This window comes from Aplidium turbinatum, chromosome 13 (genome assembly GCF_918807975.1).
Source record: "Aplidium turbinatum chromosome 13, kaAplTurb1.1, whole genome shotgun sequence".
Taxonomy (NCBI): Eukaryota; Metazoa; Chordata; class Ascidiacea; order Aplousobranchia; family Polyclinidae; genus Aplidium; species Aplidium turbinatum.
In genome coordinates, this window is record NC_137484.1 from 5,907,845 (window position 1) to 5,929,593 (window position 21,749).

At 38.3% G+C, this 21,749-nt stretch overlaps 1 protein-coding gene across 1 annotated transcript; it reads left to right on the forward strand.

Moving 5' to 3' along the window:
* Positions 1 to 7,444: 7,444 nt before the first annotated feature.
* On the forward strand, positions 7,445 to 21,514 carry LOC145782541 (uncharacterized). The gene is made up of 7 exons (XM_082594348.1): positions 7,445 to 7,713; positions 11,111 to 11,247; positions 19,104 to 19,274; positions 19,342 to 19,474; positions 19,676 to 19,765; positions 20,652 to 20,780; positions 21,147 to 21,514. Exons 1-7 carry the CDS (start codon positions 7,528 to 7,530, stop codon positions 21,213 to 21,215), a joined length of 915 nt encoding a protein of 304 aa, XP_082450474.1. The 5' UTR covers positions 7,445 to 7,527; the 3' UTR covers positions 21,216 to 21,514.
* The last annotated feature ends 235 nt before the right edge of the window (positions 21,515 to 21,749 follow it).

Here is a 21,749-nt window from a genome sequence, read left to right on the forward strand (position 1 = left end):
TACCCTATGACAAGTAATTATAAATATTTTTTATAAAACAATAGCCTAAGATATTTAGTGCAATCAAATATCAAATGGTTAAAACTATGAAAAATCTACTACCACATTGAATTGATACAAAGTGCAAGGAAGTGCTGATATTCAAAAATTGATAGATACAAACAAACTTTTTCACAAAATTTTGAAACTACTCCACTCGAAAATTACTTTACATAAAAACACTAACACTGATCAATTATTTATTCAATAAGATAGTGAGAGTTAGTGCCAAATATAGCCTATATCAAACCTAACAGTAGCAGATCCAGGGAAACGACCATTTTATTGGCAAATTACAGTTTATTGGCAAAGTCAGTTTAAGGCATATAATTAGGCCTATAGCCTAGTCTGTTTATCAACGAACTACCAGTTAGTAGACTTGATTTTCATACACTCCATTTTTAAAAATATTTTTCAACCCTTGTAACGTAGAGGAATGTGGTAAGATTGTTTTAGTTTTTATGAAATATGACAATAAAACTGATCTTCACTAGAAAAATCCATACTGTACCGAACCCTAGAATAGATTGAAAACCTGAGATCTGGGGCAAAACCTCACATTTGGCAAAACACAAAAAACAAAACATATTTGTCAGTCTTGGTGACAAGTGGTTCTACATGTCTTCTCTTCAGCAAACATTCTGCAATTTTCCGATGTGTATGGAAGTCTGACTCTGAATGAAACACAAGAGTTGCAAGTATGCTAATTGTGCTTCCTTACAAATAGTGTTGCCGGGCAGTACTAAATACTCCTTCACTTGCAGCAGTGAAAAGAGATATGCTTAGCAATCCCAAAGCCAGCTAAATTGACAAAAGTCCAAATCTAAATCAGGTTGTTGAAATACCTTAAAATGGCTTAAATCCAAGTCTACTCATTGACATCAAATGGGCAGTATTTGAGTTGTCAGATAATTTTAAAATTTGAAAAGTAGTCCAATCGTCACTGGTGATGAAACAAGCCCACAAGTATTCCGAAAGTATAAAAATTCGGGCTAGATATAGTCAAAAAAATGGTACAAATGGAACAAGACTTAACAAAAAAAAATCACGACTGCTAAAACTATTCCGCTACTCCAAAACAAAACTAAACCAATTCCTCGAAAAAAAAAACGCGAAACTGGCAACTTTTATTTGAAGAGAACAAGATTTTGAGATTGCCATTTTAAATCTGATGTTTAAAAATACTACAAATAGATAAAACAGAATTTTATAAACTTTTTTTTTAAATTGTTCAAAAAGAACTTCATAAAACTCCAAAAATCAACCAAAATTCCAATCCAAAAGTTGCTTGCCAAATGCATAAAAAAATGCAGAATTTCTCAAATGTGGCATGAAAAACACCAATGGCAACTCTTCTGCAGATGACAGATGGTGTTTCCGAAGTAAAAATTCTTGAAAAAAAGTACTGAAATACCAGCTAAGGATAATCATCAGCACAATGTAATATTATAGCTTTGATAGAGAGATAATTCTTGAATACCATAGACAGATAATTGATAGCAACTTGATAGGATTGAATTGCCTAATTCAAAAACAATACATCAAATAAAAAGGTAACCACATAAATTCGAACGTTTTCGGCAAAACTTTCTGCCCTCGTCAGGAAAATAATTTAATTCATCTAAACAAAACAACAGATATTCGTAAAATGTTAATAATAAATAACTGAAATTAATTGCAATCTGCACTGAGGTAGTAGACCTACGTAGCTCAGTGCTTTTAATTTTTTTTAGATCCGCTACTGCTGCCCCTTGTAGATAGTAAATAAATTCAAAATTTGGTAGACTACGATTACAAAATTTAGTATGTTTGCCATGGCCGTTGAGAGGATAGCCTAATATGTAGGCTACCCGATGCCAATAAGTTATAATTCTTGTGCCCAAAACAAGACTCTTTTAAGAAAAACGCTTTTCGCTTTATATGCAAAAAATACCGTACGCGAGTGCTTCTTCAAGTTCCAGAACCCTTTGGAAAGGTTACGGCCCCTAAAAGCATCCCGTGTTCCAAAGTTACCCCGCGTTCAATCAACGCAAGGCGATGGTGGCTATGCAATGTTCCTAAAGTAACTAATTTAACCGACCTTCGAAGGCAGCCATATCTTTTTGTTACACGGCACTTTTTGCGTTCGAAAGTTGTTAGCCTATTAAGTTTCGATTTTGTTTCTCGCTCACGGCCTCACGGTGAAGCGAAATTGTGTGAATTTCGAAACCAAACATACATTTTGAAGGGCTTTTTTGATGATTTTGTTTCGACAACTTTAATTTGGTAGAGATTTTAATCTATTTCCTTTCACTTTATACAAGAATATTTATTGAATATGGCTATTGCTTCACTGTATTCACTAAATAAAGCTTTCATAAGGCATAAGCAGAGGTGGGTAATTGCAGTGCCGGTCTTTAGGGTGTTCAAACCGTGCGATCGCACAGGGCCCTTAATTTACTCAGAAAACGCAGTAGGCTAATCCAAAAAATGCTAAAGAAAACATGATATTATCCTTTTGCTATGCCACCGGACAGCATCATTTTACAGTATTAGTGATTTCCCTAACCACAATTTTTTTTTCATAAGCACGAAATATTTTTCTTCACCCATTGTTTAATTCTGAATATATATATATTATATATATTGGTGGTAATTACTTTCAGCTACTTGCGTCTACTTTACAAAAAATTAATTTCAGCTGAAAACTGCAACAGCATCAACAGCAACAGCAAAAATTAATTTCAGCTAAAAACTGCAACTGCAACAGCAGCAATCGTGATTAAGAGCAAAGTTTAAGGAAAAATCCCTAATGGGTAATTGCGCAGTTGGGGAAATTCGTGGATTCTACAAATCTTTCAATTGCATGTTTATTTTGGAATAAATTTAATTACATTTGACATTTTTAGCTCCTGCATATCTACTGATTATTTTCAGATAGTTTTATCTGAAAAAACAACACTAAACCTTGGCGTAATGGATCCCAAAAACGATGTTGGTCCATAGGACAATATAAATTACCATGGGATCTGCAATTTTCTTAATTCCTATTCATCTACAGTAGTGCAGAAATATAAATACAAAAATTTTAAAGACTTGGGAACACAATAGTCGACATACGAAACTTATTAATCAAATTAAAATCAACAACACAGCAGAAGAAACACAAAAACAACACTGAAAAGATCTTCAAATATCTTGATTCGCTCTGCGTGACTAAAACTCTATTAAACTAACTAACTCTATCAGGCGTAAACAACCATAGCCTAGATGTAAAGTCAGGTCTTTCATGCCAAAGTTAAAAAAGCTAACCAGTAACCACTTGCCTACCCCTCTTGCTAACGAATTTACACCAGCTTGCAATATTCAGACATTTGTAAATTTGCCTCCGGCTCTGAACACCCCCACACTAGCCTATATAGTATACAATATATAGATGTTTAAATAAGTTCCAATGCATATTGTATCTGAATTATATCTGCATCCTAGGCAAAGGCTACTCTTCATTAGGCTACACTTCCTTACCTTTTCCATGACCAGATCAAACCCGATATGCCAAAAGCATGGTTGTCTTGCGCAATCTTAAAATTTCCCAAACCGCAAAACTTACTATCTCCATCAAGAGGGGTTTTTGTGAACTTTTATTTGTTACATGGCGCTAAAGTATTACTTCCTGATTCCATTGATGTTTCACTAGTCATTCTAGGCTCACCAGAAGATAATTTACAGCAAAGTCAGTGCAGACGGTCAGAAAGTTTTCAATTTGATTTGGGAAAGGTTTTTGGGCCTATAGGTCAAACATTTGCAGATTGTTGAAATCTGAAAAGCGATTTTGGTCTAATTTTAGTGCAGAAATAGTGATAGCAATTTTCTTACCTGTGCCATTTCAGTTTTTGAGTTGAAACAAACATGAGCCTGTTTATTTTGACATTCATGTTTCGGGTTATTTCACTAAATATTCGTGGTTAGGAAAATCACTAAACAAATTTTTGTTGAACATGCTCTCAGAATACACCAAATTCAAAGCAATTTTTGAAAATTTTCGGGGAGTAGCCCCCACACCCTCCACCGGCCGTCAAAGCCACCCTCTCCTTTCAAAATACCTAGCTACGCTACTGAATTGGATCATTGTCATTGGGGGCCACAAAACATATTCTGCACAGGGCCCGAAATACTCTCAGACCGGCATTGGTAGTAGGCCTATAGCGCACTATTTTTGTAACGCCGTTACTTTTTTGATAGAAGCAGAGGTAACGCCGCTATATTTTTGTTGGAGTAGCAACTGCAGTAGTGACGCTATTTTTTTCAATGTAGCAGTAGCGGAAAGGCACTACATTTCTTTCAGCCGCACTCCCGCTATCCGTTATTTTTAGATTTAAAGTGAAAAAAAATGACTCGTTTTTGAAGATTTTTCATGGAAACAATGCGTCAAAAAATCAAAGCAGAAATTATTTAACTATTACGCAAGTCACGCTGATACCGACAAGAGTGACACCAACACTTAGGGATGGGCGTTTTTGAATAGCTGAAGATTTGAATCTAGAATAGTTTCTATTCCTTTATAGTTTAGATTAGAATGTTTTCGTCAAAGAAAATAATTTAAACGCCAAATAAAGTCAAAGTATTGTATATGGAGCACAAATTATTATGCTCATTCAACCGTGAAATAAATGCTGTGCTGTGTTCATAGCTTTCCAAACCTTTTCCTGAAAGTCACGCAGTGCAGTCGCTGTTCCAGTACCCCTGCGATTAACAGCGTGACATCCACTGACAAGATTTTATTTTGCTCTCATTGATATAATACAGTTATTCAAACGAAGTGAAACTAACCAACAGACAACGGTTTTAATATTGATTTACCGTCTGCAAACGTTAAAACAATATGAAAGAGTGTCACTCAAGAAAAATACAGAGTAATTCTGGTATTGCAGTGTTAGTGAACTAAATGATTATATCGCACCACTGACTGCCGCACTGTTGGATTAAATTATTATCTTACCAATGACTGCGCAACGGTGTTGACCAGACAGACCAAATACTATAGCCTACGTTACATCACGCTAATTAGGCTATATATTGATTTTAATAAATTAAATTAACAGTATTATTAGTTAAGAAAAGGCGTATGTTGTTTAATGTTAGCCTACTTGCTTCACTCGCGGTTTTCTCGAAAGTTCTGTTTCAACATTTTTAAAGCAAACGTAGGTTTCATCTGAAACCTCTTCAAACAAAAACTTTTAACTAACATTCAAAGAAAATGAAGGGGTGTAGCCTATCAGCAAACAGACATTACTTTTAAAGAAATAAAGAAGAGTCAAAAATCATGTAAATTTCATTTTGTGTAAAGCTACACGTAGGCTACTTGAGAGGTTGCTGTTCTTTTTTTATTCACTTTTTAACTAACACTTTGTACTTTTCTTGCAAAGTCAAACAGTCACTTCAGTTTATTTTTTGTTTTTGTTGGCGAAAAAGAAAGACACAAAAAGCAAAAACACAATAAACACAAATAATTCGCACAACAAGGATGGCAGCGAAAGACCAAAAGGTCACCAGTCTAGCATTATAATTTTCCCGACGTTGCCGTAAACTTACAAACTGTGAAAAATCGCCTCAAACCCGTTGTTTTTTGTTTTTATTAGCACCTTGAAATTACAGAATGACGTCAAGTCAAGCACCGATATCGTCGATTTACACATTTCTTCTGCCGAGACTGCAAATGTCATGCATGAACGCATAGGCTTTTAAAAATATATTTCAATTCGCTTTTTACTTTACGTACGTATACGCCGCATACTTGCGCGTAGACTTTTTGTTTGCGCTAACGCTTGCGGCGACATTTTTTTGGATAGTTTGCGCTTGAGACTACGCCGTAAAGTTTTCGCGGTAATGTATTTTTTTCGCTACAACACGCCAATACCTTCCAGCGCTGCAGTTGAAAGAATGTTTTCAATGGGCAAAGACATATTGGAAACAAAACACAGCAAAATGTCAGATGAACACTTTCAGATGCTTGTGTATCTTCGTGGAAATTCAAAATAAAACTTGTTTGTTTCGAGTGGTTTATACCGTGTGAATGCTTGGCACCTAGCAAACAAAATGAGTTTACGCTAGTGTATGCGCTGACGCCGCCAACTTTTTTTACAAGTTACGTTGGCACATACGGCGTATGGTTTTTCGAACGTTTGCGTTTACGCTGACGGCGTCAATATTTTTTGTATGCGCGTACATTACTGGTTTTAATTTTATGTCAAGTTTAAGATGTCATCACATTATTACCCGACTTATTCTGACGACTTTATGCAAGAAAGAGCACAGTCGGTACGGTTTTTAAGTATTCGGTTTGACCCGATCTGGAATCGATCTCAGGTTTACCAGTACCAGAGCCTAAACCACTCGACCACTGAGCTGGTTTAGTCCAACTGTGATAGATAATGCAAATGTGACGTAAAACAAATAAATGAGATAGGCTACATATTGAATCCTATTTTGGGATTCGAATTATTAAAATAGTTTAGGATTCGAATCGATTCGAACCCACTATTCTAAATTGCCTATCCTTAGTCCAACACTCTTGACGACTACGAGAATGAATTTTCGGTGTAGCCTATTGGTAGCCTACTATCGCATCAAACGTCGATACGGAAAAACAAGTCAACTATGGAGGCCTTGGTTCAGAAAGAAGCAAGCCCCTGAGCTTTTCCAGTGCGATTGAAAACGTCTCTTCAAATGCAACTCCCCATTCCTTCCAGTGCTGCGGTGGAGAGACTTTCTATACTTTTGGTATACAGTCTATAACTTTCTCTGTAAGAAAAGACGTGCTGAAGCCCAAGCGAAAGGACTTGGCGACATTTCTAAATACTCGTGTTTTTGAAAGATGCGTAACAATAAATTTTACCTAGTACTAGAAGTACTTGTTTTCTATAACGACGTTGAAATGGCAGTGTAAGCAAATGATATCATTCGTTTTAAGGTCATTTTTACATCACAATAAAAGGCTTTTGTGTCAGTTGAGACAACAGTAGCCGGAGAAGTAGCCATATCACGCGCTACTTTAACCCGAGTAGCGGTAGCGATTAGGCGCAACTTTTAACAATTGGTAGGGGTAGCGCGCAATACTTTAGCCGGAGTAGCGGGTAGCGCGCTACTTTTAAAGTGGCGGATGCCCACCTCTGGGCATAAGTCAATCAAAGCCAAATATAAAACCTATTTCGAAAGCAAAATCAAGGACAGTTGCGTTTATCAAATGCATAATTGAGGCAAATACTGATTTAGTCTGTCGAATCGAATTGCGTAAGAAAGCATTTGAACCAATAACGTCACTTGAATAGTTTCCTGTGCATTTGACTGGACAAAAATGAGAAAAGAAAAACAATCTTTGCATTGCTTTCTGGATAGCTCACGTTACTCTTGTGCCGCCATCTTTTAAAGTGGAAGCTTATCAAGTGACAGTCAAACAGCCCGAAAAACAAGGCTGTGAAAAAAACTGTTTTAACATTTGTTAGAGAAAATATGGGCGGAATATCCTTTGGTAAAGTGGTAACACTGGGTCCTTTGTACAACATAGACAAATTCAAAGGAAGAATTCACTGGTTAATTTTAATTCTGTTCAAGCTTCTTCTGCCTCTTTTGTTAGTTTTACTCTTCGAAAGAAGTGAAGCAGACAGCTACCGATGGAGAATGGTCAACTTTTACAAGGTAAAGTTGAATTGGACAGTTGGAAAACGAGCCTGCAGGCTATAGACTACAGTAGTTAAATGATATTTTAATCTACGTTTATCTGCGGTAGACAAAATAAGCAGGATGTTGTAAGCGATAATTTGTTTAGAATCAGGTGAATATTACCTGTCCAGTTACCACAAGGACCATAAGATAGCTAGGCCTATGTTTTAAATACTAGCTAGGATATACTTCACCATCGAAATTCGGTTGTGCTCTACTAGCCGGGCTTTCCAATTTTTTCCTTGCAGCGATTTTGTTTACTCCCTTTTTCTCCATTTCATTCTTTCCATCGCATCTTCCTCCTTTAGAACAACCACGTTGACTTGAATTTTCATCTGTTCTTTCCTTTTTTTGTGTATTGTACTTACATTTATTATTTTCTTTGATGCTAAAGCAATGAGCTATAATTTAACAGCCATCTCTTTGGATAAAAAAGTCAAGATTGAAAGTTCAAGTTCAATGTGCTGGTTAATAAAAGTCTTTACTACCGCAAGAGCTGAGATAACTTAATCTCTTTCTTACAATTTTGGGTTTACATCAATATTGTGTGGGATGTGCTAGGTTTAATGGCCAAAATATTTTTCTGTAGCCTATAGGCACTGCACAAATTTGGCAACAACTAAAATAATATCGTCATATATTAGGCTACTCAATACAATATGGCTTAATCATTAATGCATGTAGCTTGCAAAAAAACAACTATAGCCTAACCCAGGATGTTCTAAGACTGCGAGCAAAAATTGCCACATTAATGTTTGAGGAAAACTTCAAGGACCACATAAATAAATATTTTTCAGCGTGTTTGCGTATTAAAAAGTTATTTTCAGCTAGTATACAGCTACAATACATCACACATCAGCAAAATAACTAACCAAAACCATTTGTTGTTTATTGCTTTTGGTAAATAAATAAATAACTTTCGTACAAAACACAACACAGTAGCCCATTTATCAAATGTTTTTATTAGATCTGAGGTGTGCGTCGTACGTAGAAACAAACACATTACATTTGGCTACTGGTAAGCAAAACGTTAAAAAACAAAATTTTATATTACTGCCTCTGACTATTGATAGCAGCAAAGGGTTACATGACTTAATGCCGCACAAATTTTATCAAAGAAATACATATTTTTCAACAAACTTTTCTACAACCTTTCAATAGCTTTTAAATTTGTTGGTCGATTGGTAGGCTACATGTCACACATATAGCCTACAAAACATATTTCATGGGGGCTAGGGTGGATCGAAAAATCCAAAATTTTTATTTTTCTAAGCTAGTATGTCAAAAAGGTGCGAAATACCCATAATAACATACATGCAAATTTTTTTTTGGTTTTGACAATTTTTTGATCGGCCCCCGCAAGGTTTTATTTTCCTAATATCGGGTTGGAGAAAGTCTCCCACAAAATTGGTCAAAAGCATAAACACTGTGTGACTCACTTATGCGCTTTATGATGTCATAATAAGTGACTTGTGTTTAAACAGATAGGCTACAATTGACCGTTTTATCACCATTGCTAAAATACTTGGTTGGGTATCTCAACAATTAGCTGATGTAGCATTTGATTCTTCAAAAGAATTCTAGATATAAAAGAAGCTTTATAGTACAATTATTGGAATTTGCTTGCACTGCAGGTTCCACAAAGTTTAATAAAAGTTATATGCGCTTCTTACAGATTGAAAGGCAGTTCACTTAGACCATGCTTAGACTAGTACGGGTAACCCTTCTGGGCGATGGCCTAGTTTTATTATTACTTGGATCTTCACCATTTAGCGTATACCAGTTTGACTGCACTGGTGAATGTAGCATTGATCTGGCGATGCGAAACCCAGGATGCTTGAATCACTCAGACACTCACGATGGCTGACTATAGCTAATTAATAGAACCCTTATATGTCAGCGATAACAATCCTTATGAGAAACTGCAAGCATTGGTTATGTTCACTATCCGTGTTTATGCTCCAATGTGGTTCACAATAAAATCACACTCATCTTGCAAAGATGGAGCTAGACACATTCACCAAATGACAACAACATCACGATATCTTAGTCCAAAGCACAAGAAAATTATCAACCTAGTTATAGGCTTCACCGCAACTGATACTTTGCTCATCCGGAAAGTATAATTTTGGCTATGATAACTTACCATCGACCACATACTCGAGAACTAGGCCTGCGTGGAGTGATGAAAGCTAGAGCTGCAAAACCCAGCGAAAAAATACAAAAATTTAAAGTTCCCTCAAAGCTTAATTTTGATGCAGTGAAATACTTCAAACTGATTAACTGGACAGATCTTCCTATCACGGAGCCTCCTGTAATTAAAACAATGACGGATGCTGAGCTCCTGCAATTCATCATGATAGATGTGACTCCCACTGTATTTTTTCCCAAATTTCCATGTCACACGCAGGCTGTTGAAAGGCTCGTGAAGCTGGTTACCGATGCATCTAAAGCAGTTTGTGGACCGAAATATCGAGACGGCTTCATTCGTGCCCGAATTGCTTCTCGTCAGTTTATGCCAACATTTAAGCCTAAACGTGATTTTACTCACTTCAATTTGTAACTGTTTATTATATTGCTTGCAGTCTTTGTATGCATGAGCGCATAAATTAATAGGAAGTGACTTTGTCAATGGACCACCTGTCAACCCAGTCATATAAAGTTTAAGCTTGTGAGTCAATACTCGGCCATCTGATGGTGATGGTTAATAGGCGTTTACCTGTTGGAACCACGGGTGGTGCATCCGCCAAGTCACTTTAAAATCAATATGCTGAAAGAGGGTGAAGTCAAAACTCTTAAGTACACACATTTTCATTGTACTTGGTGTTATATTAGAACCTTTTGCCATGTCTGCATAGCGAGTTAAAATCGAAAAAAAATTTGCCATGCAGTTCTTGTATGTATAAGTGCCTAAATTTGTATGTCGCGGGGGGAGATCAAAAACTTGTTCAAACTTCTTCAATTTTTTACATTGTGTTATGGTGATATATTGGCAACTTTTGCCATATCTAGCTAATTAAAATTGAGAAAAAAATTTTTTTTTGCCACTTTTGATCCACCCTAATGGGGGCAATGGCAATTACCCCCATGACTACGCTCATGGTTATACGGATTGCTCATGCTGATTCCGGTTTGGTTATACCTGAAGGAAAAACGACACAAATTGCAGTTTCTAAAGAACGAACGAGCTGAATCAAGATAACACATGATAATCAATTGTGACATATAAGCTACCCTTGCCCCTTTGGTTACGCCCCTGCCCTGTTGCAAGAACGGCCCGAAGGAAGTGACGTTCATACAAACGTCACTAAAATCACGTTGAACGACGGCCAATCGTTGGTCTCGTTCTTATGTTAAATTTTTACGTTTGCAGAGATCAATGTCGGAGCAATGTGAAGCTTATAAGAGAATTCCTCTTCAGGAAGACAGATACTCAATTCCCTGGTTTGACGATGATCTAAAACCTAACGAAAAGGAAAATAAACTGAGCTTATCCGTCTCAGATGCCCAGTAAGTAGCTTAATACTGCATTTGCACTTGCAACGACATAAGTTATCTATTTATACAATATAAGCCTAGTTGAACGTAAAAACATATTTGCAGTAATGTGTATCGACTGCAAATCAAAGATGTGCATGGTTCACGATTGACAATTCCGGGTAGGTTACCTAACCAGCGGTCTGAATTATAAGGTAACCGAGTTTTAGTAACCTCTAACATCATGGCTTTCTTTCGTGTTCGAGAATCATCGCCACATCGTATCGAAATAACATCTATTTTATTATTTATTTGCGTCAGACAAAGTTGTCCATATCCAAAACAAAAACAACGAAATAATACACAAACTGCAAATGCACAAAGGTCACAGAGAGCCACTTTGGACGCCGTCGGTTTAAAAGCTCATTAAATAGGCTATCTACTGTTACAAATTTATATACAATGAGCGTTGGAAGAATTGAAAGTATTCAAAACGATAAAAACAATCAGATGACATCAGGTCTGATATAAAGCTATTTGAGGAGAGTATGCAACGGTTAATAAACAAAAACATGTTTTTCCTCAATAAAGCATCAAACGTTGTTATATTATACATTACTTGATATTCAAGGGCACTGACATAACGAGGCAAGTTGTGCAATATTCTAAAAGAATCATTGTAAGCAACACGTAATCGTTTTACACTAGAAGATCTACCCAGCTAGAAAGCTACGTATATTACACGTTGATTTTTGGTTGATTTTAGGTAGTATGATATCTTAGGTAGAATTCAGGTGTTATTAAGGAGTTTGTGTACACCAACAAAAATTCACTTGTTTAAAAAACATTTTTTTAGAGACATATTTTAGCTATCATTTAGTATAACTAGTGTGTAAATATGATTCTAGAAGTTTTATCAGGGATTATTTTGTGAATATAACTCTTGCAAAAATAACACGTGTTTTCCACGTATATTACACGTGTTCAAAATCCTATGATTATTTGACTAATTTTTAAGGTATATAAGGTAAAATCACACCCAGAAGAGGGCATACAAAAGAGAAAAAATGTTTACCCGAGCAGAAGGATGTTTTACCGGAATGTTTTGTATGTTGATTATATGTTGTTTCCACGTGTATTGCACGTTTCCATCTGTTGAAAAGTAACACGTGTTTTGCACGTATATTAAACGTGTTGAAGTTTTTTCTTTCATTTGGGCAATTTTTAATCTGTGTTAGGTAAAACGTAACTACCTCCCAAGGACGGTATAAACAGAAAGAATTCTCCACTCAAGTGGATTGGTGTCAACCACGCTCCTCCGCATTTTTTAGGATATAAGTTAGATTATGTGTTTTTGTAGGTGTCTTTACACGTTTTTATTACGTTATGTAAAAAGGAAACTTCATGACATTTTTTAGTCGCAAATTAATGTGATCGTTTAACGATAGTTCTTAGTGTAAATTTAAGTGGTCTCGCTTACTGATATTAATAAACAATTACTTACTAAGGTTTGGTACGGTAGCCACTTTAACAAGTCGAAATTCTGCTACTAAAAATGACTAGAATGAAACCGCCAACCAATCATAAGCTCCGGTTTAAGTGACGTAAAAATGGCGAAAAGAAGATGATAGAAAGCACATTAAGTGATGGATTTTTTGTCAGCTGGTTGGCTTAGGGGTTAAGGTTAGGGCTAGAAAGTAGTCATTTCATTGACGCGGGTTCGATTCCCACCACTGCTATTGCTCTTTTTCTTCTCTAATTTTAAATAAAGTTTAAAACAAGCATTAACTCTCCGAATGAGTGCTAGAAAGGTCACAATTGGACAGTAGCTGTTATAGTCGTTATTTTATTTACGTTGAATATATGTAACTCGTGACCAGCGTCACTACATAATCACCGTTCAGCGTTTTCTGGTACAGACGTTGGAATTGATTACCACCGCACTGCGCGTGTAATCAATTGAGCGTTCTGTACCACGTTCCTTAGTTGATTGTTTTGCGTTTCTTTCTTACTATATATTGCGGTGATTTTATTCACTGAATCAGTAAGTAACAAGAGGTAAATGGTTTTCTCACTTGGTTGGCTATCGCTACAATTATTATTGTTTATTTTATATTAAACGTCTGGAATTACAACAGACATTTAACTGGCGTCGCCGGCAGGATCTTTACAGAATTTCTACAGGATTTTAGAAACATGGAGAAACTTATCGAAGTCCTGCAACAACAAATTGCCAACCAAGAACGCCAGACGAAGGAGCAAATGGCCAGACAAGAAAAACGTCACCAAGATCAGACAAAACTACTCATGGAGCAACTACGAGAAATGCGAGCCCAAACTTCAAGACCACAACCATCAACAATACAACAACAGGTATCTTTACCTAAGTTCGTAACGTTCGATGCCACCGCTGAACTGTGGGCAGACTATTGGAAGAGGTTTAACACCTTTGTAGCAGCACATTCAGTCGCACAAGACAAAATGCCGCAGGTTTTTCTCACCAATCAATCACCTACAATCTACAAAATGTTAACAAATTTGGCTGCGCAGAAAACAAACCCAAAAGAAGTCAACGATCTCACCATGACGGAAATTACAAATTACATGGCTCAACAATTCGACCTAAAACGCTTCATCGTGAGGGAGCGATTCCGTTTCTGGAGCGAAATGAAGCGCAAGCCCGGTGAAACAGCTCAAGAACTAGCCATCCGCATACGCCAGGCAGCTGCCACCTGTGACTTCTCGTCCATTTCAAATCCATTGGACGAAGCTTTACGTACTCGTTTTATTTGTTCAATAGGTAACGAGGCGGTGCTTAAGGCGTTATTCAAAATCAGAGCTGATGAACTTACTTTCAAACGTGCGGTGGAGGTTGCATCAGAAACCGAAGAGGCAGCCAAGGTGGCCAAAGAAACTGTTTACGGCACTCCACCAGTACCAGTTGCGAAAGTAAGGACCATCAGCAAACCTCCAAAAACTAGGCAACTTACAGGTACTTTCTTTTCTTCTAAAAACAAAGAATGCTATCGCTGTGGTAATTCCAACCACAACGCCAATGACTGTAGGTTTAAGAAAGCCACTTGCCATTTCTGCAATATTACGGGACACTTACAGAGTGTTTGTCGAAAGAAAGCTAGACAGTTCAAACCTTATAAGGTAAATTGTATCGAGGAAATTAACATGCTTTCTAGTTCTTGCAGAAAACCTCGAAATTCAAAGTTGGAAGTACCGATCTCCATTAATTCGGTAACCACACACTTAGAACTGGACACTGCTACAAATGGAAATTTCCTTTCCAGCGACGTCTGGACTCGGGTAGGCGCACCTCAATTGCAAGCACCAGTGTCGCAGTTCCAATCTGCTACCAAGCATTTAGTACCAATCACGGGTTCTTTCACGGCCCAGGTAACTTGTCCTTCCACGGGAAGGTCAGATAATATTTCTTTTGTAGTCACGACAGTCAAAGGACTGAACTTGCTAGGTCGTGATGCAATTTCGTCTTTAGGAATTTCTATCGATAAATTCCTTCTGTCTAACTATTCTACTTTACAGAGTATCCAGTCATACGACAAGCCTGATAAGAGTCTGGAGAAAGCATGCTCCCTCTTATGTGACGAGTTCAAAGATGTTTTTAAGCCTGAACTCGGGTGCTTACGAGATTATGAACTAGACATAGATTTTAAGTCTGATGCTAAACCTGTTTTTCTCAAACCTAGGCCTGTACCTTTCGCGCTAAAGGAGGACTTAGCGCAAGCCTATGATTCGGGCATTGCACGTGGTGTATGGACACCAGTTCAGTTTTGCGATTGGGGCACACCGGTTGTTCCAGTCCGTAAGCGTTCAAATTCTTCAGAAGCGAAGGCCAAGTTACGCATTTGTGGCGATTATTCAGTCACGGTGAACCCTTCCCTGGAGACCCATCGTCACCCGTTACCCTTACTAGAAGACTTAATGCAAAAGTTGGGTGGTGGGTATGGTTTCAGCAAGATAGACTTGGCTGATGCCTACAACCAGATTCGACTTGGTCCTGACAGTCGAAAACGACTCGCATTAAGCACTCACCGTGGCGTACTTTTGCAAAATGTTTTACCTTTTGGCATATCTTCTGCTCCAGGTTATTTTCAGAAGATCATGGACGACCTTACAGCCGACCTTCCAGGGGTCGCAGTCTACCTAGACGACATTCTTGTCAGTGGCACTACTGCTGAGGAGCATCTCCAGAATCTTAGACGGCTCCTCGATCGACTTCACTCGAAAGGCCTGAGGTGTAGGAAAGACAAGTGTAAGTTTGCACAACCTCAGGTAGAGTATCTCGGACACATTTTGTCCAGGCAGGGCATCTCCAAAGGTCACAAGGTAAACGCCGTACTGGAGATGTCTGCCCCCACTGACGTATCTTCTCTTCGTTCGTTTTTAGGTTCCTTACAATTTTATTCGAAGTTTATACCGTTGAACGCTTCTACTGTAGCAGAACCACTATACCATCTCACGAAAAAGGACATTCCTTGGAGATGGGGAAAACAAGAGGAAAACTCTTTTGTTCAGCTGAAGCATTATCTTTCTACTGATGAGGTTCTTACACATTTCAATGCTTCACTTCCGGTAGGTATCGCATGTGATGCTTCTAGTGTGGGCATCGGTGCTACTTTGTTTCACCGTTACCCAGATGGCACAGAACGGCCTATAGCAAATGTTTCAAAGATATTAACAGCTTCGCAGAGAAACTATAGTCAAATTCAGAAAGAGGCTTTGTCGATAATTTTTGCGCTAAAGAAATTCTATCAATATCTTTTTGGTAGATCATTCATTTTGGTCACAGATTATAAACCATTGCTTAGTCTTTTTGGCCCCCGACCAAATCGACACCTTCTTTGGCAGCAAATCGTTTGGCTCGTTGGGCACTCTTTTTGTCGCAATTTACATACACTATTGAGTACAGGAAGACAAAGGATCATCAAAACGCTGATGCTTTGAGTCGCTTACCAGCAGGAGGGGATAAAGTCTTCGATGAAGAGGAAAGTGCGGATGACATTGATATCGTCTGTGCTATCGATGCTTTGGATTTGCAGGTCCAGACCCCAAATGCCGCCTCACTGCGTAAAGAAGCTTCTAAAGATCCTATCATTTCCACGGTAATGCGTTTCATTCATGAAGGATGGCCGGCCAAGTCTTCTCCACAAGACCCGGTCGAACCGTTCCGTAAGTACGCAGACTCTCTTTCTACTTGTTACGGATGTCTACTTTACGGTTCCAGAGTGGTCATCCCTTCCAAACTTCGTCCTTCCGTCCTTCAGTTGCTTCATGAAGGACATTTCGGCATTGAGAGAATGAAGCAGTTGGCAAGGACGTCCGTCTACTGGCCAAACATCGATCGAGACATCGCGAAACTTTGTCACAAGTGCAGTACCTGTGGCGAATATCAACCGCAATCTAAAACCCAGGTCCAATCATGGACGGTTCCAGAAGCACCGTGGAGTCGCTTACACATAGATCATGCGGTAGAATTCATGGGTTACCATTGGTTACTCAGCATTGATGCTTTTTCTAAATACCCTTGTATTCATGCTACTACTTCCTTATCTTCAACAGCTACCATCAACCTGCTAGAAGAAGATTTTGCTCATTTCGGCTATCCCCATACTGTAGTTACCGATAATGCTACTACTTTTAAATCCACAGAATTCCAAACTTTCTGTAAGGAGAGGGGTATGGTACACATCACGGATGCCCCTTACCATCCGGAAACCAATGGAGCGGCGGAGCGCCTCGTACGTACGTTCAAGCAAGCACTTCGCAAATCTTCCCTGCCCCCGAAACAAGCAGTCTTGGAATTCCTACAGCAGTATCGACGCACGCCCACTCCGAGTGGCTACTCTCCAAGCCAATTACTCAACAATCGTCAGATTCGAACCAAGATCGACACGCTTCTCCCCACAGCGTCTCAAGTGGTACCCCGACAAAACCATCACAACACGGACGCCTCTGAAGTTACAAAACGACATTTCAAACCGGGAGATCCCTGTTACGCGCTATCATTCACTCCACGACGGAGCCAGGATCCTCGTTGGGTTCCAGCCGAGGCGATTAAGCGACAGGGTAGCCGAATCTTCCTGGTACGTCTGCTGCCACATGGTCCGACGTGGAGGCGCCATATGGACCAACTGCAACCTCGCTATGCATCATCGGAGGACCAGGAGCCTGGAGAAACTCCTGCACCAACAGTCGACTCCTCCGCTGTCTCCACCTCAGCTCGAACGGATTCGGACGACACACCGACTGTACCGGAATTCGGGCCACACAACCCACGAAGGTCGAGCCGTCGCCGCAGACCTACGGCCCGTTTCGGACTTTGAGAGTTATTGTTTAATTCGGTGTCTTGTTCATATTTTTCTTGTGTATAAAAATTATCGGGGGAGGTGTTATAGTCGTTATTTTATTTACGTTGAATATATGTAACTCGTGATCAGCGTCACTACATAATCACCGTTCAGCGTTTTCTGGTACAGACGTTGGAATTGATTACCACCGCACTGCGCGTGTAATCAATTGAGCGTTTTGTACCACGTTCCTCAGTTGATTGTTTTGCGTTTCTTTCTTACTATATATTGCGTTGATTTTATACACTGAATCAGTAAGTAACAAGAGGTAAATGGTTTTCTCACTTGGTTGGCTATCGCTACAATTATTATTGTTTATTTTATATTAAACGTCTGGAATTACAACAGTAGCCTCTTATAACAATATGTGTTATACAAATGTGTTAAACTGTTGATTTCAGATACGGTACGCGGAAATTAGGTGGAATGTGGGTGTAAAAACACGTAAAATCCACCACCAAATATACGTGAAATAGTGTCGACACTTATACGTGTATTATACGTGAAAATTAACGTATAATACACGACCCAAGGAACGTAGAATCTACGTGTCAGATACGAGGAAATTAGGTGTAATGCGGGTGTAAAATACGTAAAATCCACCACCAAATATACGTGGAAAACACGTGTATTAGTGTCGACACATATGCGTATATTATACGTGAAAATTAACGTATAATACACGACCCAAGGTACATAGAATCTACGTGTCAGATACGAGGAAATTAGGTGTAATGCGGGTGTAAAATACGTAAAATCCACCACCAAACATACGTGAAATAGTGTCGACACATATGCGTGTATTATACGTGAAAATTAACGTATAATACACGACCCAAGGTACATAGAATCTACGTGTCAGATACGAGGTAATTAGGTGTAATGCGGGTGTAAAACACGTAAAATCCACCACCAAATATACGTGGAAAACACGTGTATTAGTGTTGTCAGATACGAGGAAATTAGGTGTAATGCGGGCGTAAAACACGTAAAATCCACCACCAAATATACGTGTAATACACGTGAAATAGTGTCGACACATATGCGTCTATTATACGTGAAAATTAACGTATAATACACGACCCAAGGTACGTAGAATCTACGTGTAATACACGTGAAATTTCTAGCTGGGTAAACTTGTTCCACAACCGGGATGCGTAAAAGGACATACTGTACAATATATAGGGTAACTTACAAGCATGTGATTGCTAGCGGAATTGGAGCACATATCATGTCTTTGTTAGTCTTCCACCTCTCAAAATCAAGGACAGACGACCGTTGCCAATATGAGTTTGCTTAACATAAACCATCAAGGCGAGCACCCTGGTCTACTTGACTTCATAAGCTGCTGAGTTTGTCTGATAGCATGTAGATTGGAGCAACCTTCAGATCAGTAACTGAGAGTTTAATAATTTCATCCACCTGATGCTAAACTCCTGCCTCCAATTTTTACTGTATGTGCGTTGCTTTGTTGCTATTTTTTTTATAACTGTTATCGCATTTTTTTTACAGAAATAGCCTCAAGCAGTTGAACAAAGTATCTCCTCAGATGGACAAGGATAGAGCACAAAACGAACAACTAAAGAAAGCCTTAAAAAAGTTACTTGAAATCAAAGAAAAATACCCTACTGATGTAGACAAGAACCTCTACTACAAATCTGAGACTTGCTGCAAGCGGTTTAGGTGAGTTAACTTCAAAATTTCTAGACAAAGTATGTTTTTGTGCAACTAAAAAGATCTTAAACTTTAGAACTCTGGTTGAAAAACAAACCACTTGCCTCAAGGAACAAGGAATCAATACTTCCGAGTGGACATATGTGCTCGCATTGTTCTGTCCTCTCATTGGCTCCATGGTTGTTGGCATCATTACAGCTCCCATAAAAGTAAGCTCATTTGCCTAGGCCTACATGCATACCAAAGTTACCATAAGCTATACTGTAAGTCGCTGCAATTAGGCAAAGCAGAAAAAAGAAAAAAAATTCTATACAACGTAGGCTATGCTAATGTTCAGTAAAATAGCAATGTCTTGTTAAAGTGAAACTTATAGAGTTGTAGAATCAATCAACAATCAATTTGTTTCACAGTGGAGTAGATTACTTCAAAGTAAATTACTGATGCGAGGCAGCCACCCCAGAAGTGGTCTCACGGCTGAAGAACTTATCAAAGACATTCAGGTAAGTTAGATCTAAAGAAAAACAGCTTTAAATAGGCTACAAAGAAGAACAATGTTTTACTTTGAAGCTTCTAAACAGCAAGTGTTTATTCCTTTAACCGAGTTTCCAATGAACACCCAGAGCTCCATTGCGGGGACTTTGACTTAGTAACTTTTAAACTGATACTAACAACTTTTTATTCATCGATCTCAATCTGTGGCTTCGTTTAGCTTTTCTACATTAAAAACACTGTAAACTAATGACGACACTTTCAGAATAATGGACATAGAAAGACCAGAAAGTTGCTTGAGCCCCGGTTCGACACCGGCACTGCTCAAGAGCATGTGGTTATGTCTTTGGCAAGACACCGAAAGGCGTGCCGTCGATTGAGGAGTGGCACCCGTTCGACTATACCCCTTGATTTCTTTCATAATTTTGAACAGTACATTGCTCTAGGGAGAAATTATTACAGCCCTTCTTTGGACTATGACCAACTCTACTGAACTGAACATTATGTCACATTTCAACTCTTGTTCTTGGTGAACGTGAAGCTCATTGTGGAGTTATTTGTCTGCTTATAGCCTTCAGTTGTGCTTAATATCTTCTGTTGAAGATTTCCATGCTTTTCATTGAGTTACATGTTTGTTTCATTCAAGCAGCCTTATTTTAAATACGAAATGAAAGAAACAATGATTCATTTAGCCAAATTTTTGTTAATTTAACAGAGTCATTTTTTTGGATTTTTAGGTCGATAAAAACTTGCCCAAGCCATCACTTTTCTACATTTTGCAGTGAAAACTTCTTTAATAAATAAACTATAACTACGTTGGCTTTTCTGTACCATACGACATTCTTGTTTGTAAAGTAAGTTATTCTTAACGTGCTCCGATTGAATTGTTGTTTGCAGGGAGGAGTGCAGATGGCAGTAGATGTGGTTGTGTATTATTTCGTTGTGGCCAAGTTTTGCGGCCTATCAAAGGCATTGCAAGAGTGCTGCGAAACGGATGACTGCTTGCCACCTTATTCGTCCAATCAGGTAGGCTACAGTATGTGTATTGTGTAGCAGGCCTAACAAACCCAACAGAAGGACTTCAAACGATTGTTATCATCACAATTGTTCAACTCCGATATAATTATTGTGACTCTTTAAAGTTTGAAATGACTTAGGCCTATTTCAGTACCACAACCAAATAGAAGCCATTTTTTTAAATCATTGCCTACTGTAATTTGTGGCTTTCAGAATGTGTTTAAAATTTCAAGGGCCTAAACGGCAAGATTCGGTTTTGTTTCAGTGATGGTTCAAATTTCGCAGGTTATTCTTGTTTAAGCTACAAATGTTCGTCTAGGGTTCTTGGCCTAAGATGTTTTATGATAGTTGATTGATGACAAAACTTTTCTTTAGGTCAACCACGTCCTCTATGCGGCCCAGACTCCTTGGTTGAGCATCCTATGGGGATTTATTTACACATAAACGTTTCGTAACATGGAAAGTATTAACATAAACTCGTGGAAACCAACTTTATCTTTATTTTGTGTGTTTTCGTGCCGGTTATCCCTTCAATGACTAACGAGCTACATTTCACCAGATCAAAGATTCTTCAGTTAAAGATAGCCTACGTGGACTGTGTGATATAATCAATTTCATTCCAGATCATTTTTATACAATCTTATTATATCAGCCTGATGTTGTTCTATTAAGATGTGGCGAAAATTTCAAGCCAAATAAATCTTTTTGTCATGCAACTTTTTGACGATTTGCAATAAAAAATATACGATGAAAAACTTTGCAAGCGGTCACATGTTGCAATTTAGAAGGCAAACAAACCGACAGGCCTGTGCGTTGATAGCCACGAGAGACCTTCGCTGAGTGTTAGCAAAAGAAATATAGGCATAGGGCCTACTAATTTAAAAGTAGTCAAAAATTAAATGAGGCTGTTCACCAGACATACAGGTAAATGTCATCATTATCATGTTATTTAAAGTAGTCAGTTTGAAAGGATGGATA